General features: G+C 40.3%; 1 protein-coding gene across 4 annotated transcripts in view; it reads right to left on the bottom strand.

The window, feature by feature from the left end:
- dock1 (dedicator of cytokinesis 1) overlaps window positions 1–2267 on the bottom strand; it is a 237588-nt gene extending 235321 nt beyond the window's left edge. For all 4 annotated transcript variants that reach the window (XM_061709031.1, XM_061709030.1, XM_061709029.1 and 1 more), the window contains exon 1: window positions 2079–2267. In XM_061709031.1, the coding sequence (XP_061565015.1) occupies window positions 2079–2121 (43 nt within the window). In that variant the 5' untranslated portion in view covers window positions 2122–2267. The remainder of the gene's footprint in view (window positions 1–2078) is intronic.
- Window positions 2268–6000: the final 3733 nt, after the last annotated feature.

Raw genomic sequence — 6000 nt, forward strand, 5'->3', positions numbered from 1 at the left:
TTTTAAGTTTCTCAGGTTATGGTAAAAAACTTGCTTTGGGAGGGCACCTTGTCCTAGAAAGACAAACATGTAATAATGGCATGAACAAAAACAGTGATAAAAAGGTAAAGTTCTTTTTCGCTTCGTTTCTACTTATACACGGTTGGCCTGTACGAAAATACAGAACATGTCCCCAGCCGGTCATTACGAAGAAGTACAGTCCTTTACGGACGGGTTGGATTGATGTTGACGTTGCTAACGTCAAATGGCATGCATGAGGGACTATTTTTATAACAATGTATAGCCTGTACAGTTTCACTACACTACACTCCAAGGAGCTTTGCATCTTCGTCAGAGATTACTTATGTTCCCATAGAAACGAATGGACTGGGATTTATCACATGACTGCGTGGAAACAAGTGGAAACGAGGCATTAGTGCACTTGTACAGTTTTAGGAACTTGTATCACACATGAGTACAAACCTTTTTAGGCCATTTTATGCTTCCACTTCATTACACTTAAGGAGGAAAGATACTTTCTACCCCATTGCAGGAATTTGAAAGCGTTACTAACTATTTACAAGTTATTCCTCTGCTATACAGCCAAAGCCAAAATGTACCTGGAGCTCAGTTTTTATGTTTTGATGTGCTATTACAGCTCTGCCAGACTGTGCTTTTGGCTTCTAAACATTCAACAGGCCTTACCAATGTCTCACCAAAAATGATGAAAGTAAAATTTCAAATACCCTCTTGGGTCATTTGCAAAATATACACAGATAGAAAAGAAAAACCAATCACATCTACCAAAGTGACGGACGTGATGGGGGATCCATGAGATATTGCAAACCTGGTTTGACCATTTAAATCAATGTAATAATGTATCAGTGGTGACGGCTGCAGGTAGGTTACCATCGTGGAAAACAGAACACCGGTAAATTGGAGAAGATCACTTGCGATGTTTCATGTAAACCATCGGCCAGAAAGATTGGATGCTGAAAATCAGATTTGGGCTGGCAGTGTGAACCAAAGCGTGGATTTTATAAAGACGTGCTAGCAGACACGGTTCGATGGCCTCCCCCAAGTCCGGTTCTGCCACAAGGTTAAAAACAAACTTTTATTTCATGCCAACCAATTTTCAAAGGGAATTGTTGTGTTTAATCAAAGTTTGTGCCCACAGATGGCATCTGCTGTGCACTGGCACGTTATAATTAAACTGAATCCAATAATATAGTTTAAAACCCACAGCAGCCACAACACAAACAGCTGCTTTCACAATGATGCTGCAACATTATTAATAATTATTCTCCAGGATTTTAAACCTTGTCATTTACATCATTTTTAATAACATTTCATATACAGTAACTGAAGGGAAAAGCAGTTTTACTCTTGTTTAAAACACAACTTGCAAGCATTTTATATACATATATATATAGGCTATATACAAACAAACATATATAAACATATATGTGTGTATATAAAACCCACACACACACATCATAGCCTATATATGTATTCCTTTTTTTTCCTAAAATAGCTTCAGTATTTCAATCAAAATATGTCCTTTATCTCGCTCAGTGTCGTTTCCCTGAAGGAAATAGTGAACGCTAAACGGGAAAAGCGTGTATTTGGTCCAGGTCTCAGCGCATTTGAGGAAGTGACAGTAAATAAAGACCAGCAAAGCCTTTACCTCCAGCCTGTGATGTGAGGCTGTAAACTCGAGCAAGGGGACAAGTTTAACAACTCCTAGTAATGTGTGTCCTGTAAACTAGTTAGTTTGCAGACGAGGCCCTTCAGCGCAGGAAACGAGGCTAAACTAGGCGCGCCTCTAAAAAAAAAAAGAAAGAAAAAAATCCCAATCCACACTGTCCTCTTCCTCCTCACAAAAGACAACACACACAGGGACGCCTGTTATCCATTTCAGGCAGTTCCCTCACTCCTAGGATTTGCATTCCTCTAGTTTAGTCAAATCTGACGGGTGTATAAATGTAAAACAGCACTTTCTAAGCACAATTCCTCCCTAACTTGTGCAGTGTGAGAGCAGAGAGAGAGAGAGAGAGAGCGCTGTATCGAGCCAACGAGGGAAGTTTTCTTTTACATACCAACTCCGTACTTTTCCCTTTTGGTGGGCACCCAGCGAGTCATGGTGACCGCCGCGGCTCCCCGAGTTGTAAAAGACGCTCCAGATAGCACTTCTCGACCCCGACGTGGACTTTTATTCTCAGTTTTCCCCGAGCTCCCGGCAGCTCCGTTCAGCAGCCATTTTCCAGCACAGACAGGACAGTGCAGTCCACCAGGGGTGGTGTGGCACAAGTTTCCCCTCGGTAGGCGTTCATGCAGTCGGCATCTCCCCCCCGAGCGACTGCTAAAAAGTGGAAATAAACTCACGAGGATGACCGCATCTGTATCTGCGGAAACTTTATCAGTGTAATAAGATAATGTTATCAGTGGCCGGCTCGATGGCGTCACATCCATCTACTCATGAAACACGGCGGAGGATATTCTTCCGTCATTGCATGCCCTTTTTAAATACTTAATTGTTTGTGTGCAAATGGGAGAACGCAGATAAACAGGATATTAAGATATAAGATTGATACGGCGGTAATATAAAAGGTGACATACGTAATGGATAGGGTTGCCAACTCCCAGAAAAGTAAATAAGGGGACACCTCATCGGCAGGGCCGGTGTTCTGTCGATTTCTGCTGCTTTGTCGAAAAATGCTACCGCCGGATAAACCGATGGCGTCTGTCTATCGATTTTTGCTACCCTATCAAAAAAAAGCTACCTAATGGTTTTCTACCTTTTGTAGAGCTACAATTTTACTGTGTTTTACTCTCTAGCCCACTTCCTTTTCCCCCAAGTGGTCCTTGTCGCTTGCCAGGCCATCATTGTAAATAAGAATGTTCTTAATGACCTGCCTGGTTAAATAAAGGCCAATGACTGAAGTGTATTTTGAAGGATCAAATACTCAACATCCCATATTATCAACTTTAAATCAATATTCCATAATTAGCATATTTTGATAGTCCAGTAACGTCCTATCAAATAATGCTCCCGTCACTTAATGCATTCAGGTAAGATACTAATCAACTCTCACTGCCACTGTAGGATGAATGTCAGCATACTTACACCCCTCAATTTATCAATTTTATAATAATTATTTTTGGATTGATAATAAGTAACAAATAATAAGAAATAAAAGTAAAGGCACACAAACAAACAAATCGTCTCAATTTCTCGTTTCAAAAAACATTTAAAATAGTAGATGAAGAGGGAAAAATCTAACATCACAATATTTTTGCGCGTGGACTGAAGGGATGCAAGAAATGATGGGCGTGGCAATCAAACTTTTGAAAATCGACTGTGCGCGTGCGCATAACCACAAAGTAGCAGTTCTCGACGGGTAGCAAGGATCGACAGAACACCGGCCAACCCTTCCTGGCGTGGTGAATTTTTGTATCCCCTTTTTTTGTGAGTGAAACGATTTTTTTACTATTGGACTCGAACCTGAATTGAATTAGATGCATATTTTTGAATGCCATGAACACATGGAAAACAAATTATTATCCAGCAAATTCACTTTAATACAAAATAACAAAATGAACCGAATAAAATAAGTATCTTTCTTCAACAGAAACCTGTCCTGCTTAACTTAAAATTGATATTGAAATTAATATAAAACAATAGAAAGAAAGGAGAACATCCATTCTGTAATAGTGCACATTTTTAGTGCAATAACAAAAGTGCAAACAGAAAGTCTGTAGAAAACTTGTAAACATATTTGTGCCTCAAGGCCATGACTGTAGGCTCCAGTTGTAGTAAAACAGAAAAAAACAACTTATGAACTCAACAGCTCAATGCCATTTTCCATTGGCATTTTATGACTCTCACAGTAATACGGGACAAAGTGTGTCCCTTTTCAGCTCAATACCGGACGCGTACTTTAGTTTATAAATACGGGACGATTCTGTTTTTCAACAGGGGACGGTTGGCAACCAGTAATGGATAAGGAGGAAAAGGCCTGCAAGATGAGTGTAGTACCCTCCCGTGGCGGATCTATGATTTTTCAGTGTCAGGGTCCTTCAAGGGGGCTACCTTTCTCATGGAAGGGCAAAGTATTGATCCAACATCCTAACACACAATTATCTTTTTTGATAAGGTGTGTAAACCCTTCCACACCTTTTTCTTCACACTTTATCTAAGGATAAGAAGACATGAAGCTCATATAGGAAAATTCAGCACATTTAACAGTTATTTTTACCGCGCATACACAAAATACTTTCAAACACAGACAGCCGAACACAGATTGGATTGGCAAGCCCTTTATAATCAACAGTGAAATACTAATTTCATGCCTAATCACAAGTAAGTCGCTGTATGACATAGTTTACTTGTTTCTTTTTAATTTAATCTTTGTCAGATTTTTTAGCTTGAGCTTTATTATTTGCACTCCATAAAATACTGAGTGCCTTTATTAAAGTTAATTAATTATAGGCTGATCTCCAGTTCTCCTTTTGCAGCAGTAGGGTTTGAAGTGTTCTTCTTCTGTAAGATCCCTATTTCTGTTTTTTAATTCCCTTCAGTAGCTGTTTGCATTGTAACTGCAACCACCTCTCAGATAAAGGACGTATGAGTGACAGGATATAAGGGCCCCATCAGATTTCAGCCCTCATGGTGCACGCACCCATGGTGTACTGACTATAAAGCTGTTGACAAACTTACATACAATTAACTCCTTCCTATTAACTTCTATTTTTTTGGTTTCCAGAAACCCACACACGTACATGGTGTCACCTTAGTAAAACATGCATTCAAAGAGAGATTGTTCCTCTTATCGGTTGAAACACTGAGTTAGAATTGATGCGAACAGTGTCCACTTCCTTCCCCTTTAATGAGTGATGATGAATCTATGGGAGCCTAATCGAGCCTGTTAGTTTCAGCAGTGTTGCATTAAACTCACCAGAGTTGTTCTTCCAAGCTGCGGGTGCTAAATTAAAGCCAAACGAGGGATGCACCTCAGATCTGGCACACATTTGAATCTGCACCTCTTTATTCACCTTATTTTGGTGACCGATGTCGCTCACTTAGAAAAGGCTCATAGGCTCATGACTTCTGTGGCCCTCAGATCCTTCACCTGTGCTGTTTGAGTGTTGCCAGCAGAGGGGGCTGCTCTTTTCAAACTTATGTTTTCTTTACTAGACCTTACTTTTTTCAACAAAAAAAATCTTGTTTCAAAATATTGCAATTGAGTTTGAGTCTGATTTGATTTGATGTAATCTTCCAGGGAGAGCAGAAGCAGAGCAGGCCTACGAATGAAAACTGATTCTGCTTTTTTCTGGCTGGTAGGATTCTTCAGGAACAAGTCATATTTAAGACGTCTCAGTTTCATCTCCGTGTTTGAAAGGCATTCGGAAAATTGCATTGCTCTAAATTACACTGAAGTGGCTCTGAAAGATGCGTGGGGGCTGTTCCATCATGAAACGCTGAAGTTCATTAAGCATCAAAGGTGGTGTCTATTCATATGTGAGAGATTCTTAAAGCGCTCAACTTAACTGGCTTGAAATAAAAATCCTTCCCATCAGTATAAAGCAAATTCATGTGTGTTGTAAATACCCTTCTTTCGCGCATTGTGGAACATCATGTGGGTCACAGTTGCTTTTCCAAGAGGACACTGACCCATTTTATGACAGTCTTGCTGGAGTCACACGGCTCGCTTGAGGATAGCAACGCTCATCATCTGCCACCGACCACGAGATCACAGGGAGGAGAAGAAACATGGGGGAATTCAACAGAGAGGATTTCTAGCGCATTAAGTGAGTCATGGAATAACTTGGATAATCTGCTCATTAGTGATGCTCATTCATTTATGAGGACGTCTGAATGTCGGGAAGTTTGATCCACTCTTTTAAGCGTGGCCCTGGTGTGTCAGACGTGGAAAAACTCTAAATAAGAGGGTTTGGTGATTGAATGCTGGATTTTGACTATACGGCCTTTGTTTGAATGAAGATCTTGCTACGTCAACA

The sequence above is a fragment of the Cololabis saira genome, chromosome 19 (genome assembly GCF_033807715.1).
Source record: "Cololabis saira isolate AMF1-May2022 chromosome 19, fColSai1.1, whole genome shotgun sequence".
NCBI classification, from domain to species: domain Eukaryota; kingdom Metazoa; phylum Chordata; class Actinopteri; order Beloniformes; family Belonidae; genus Cololabis; species Cololabis saira.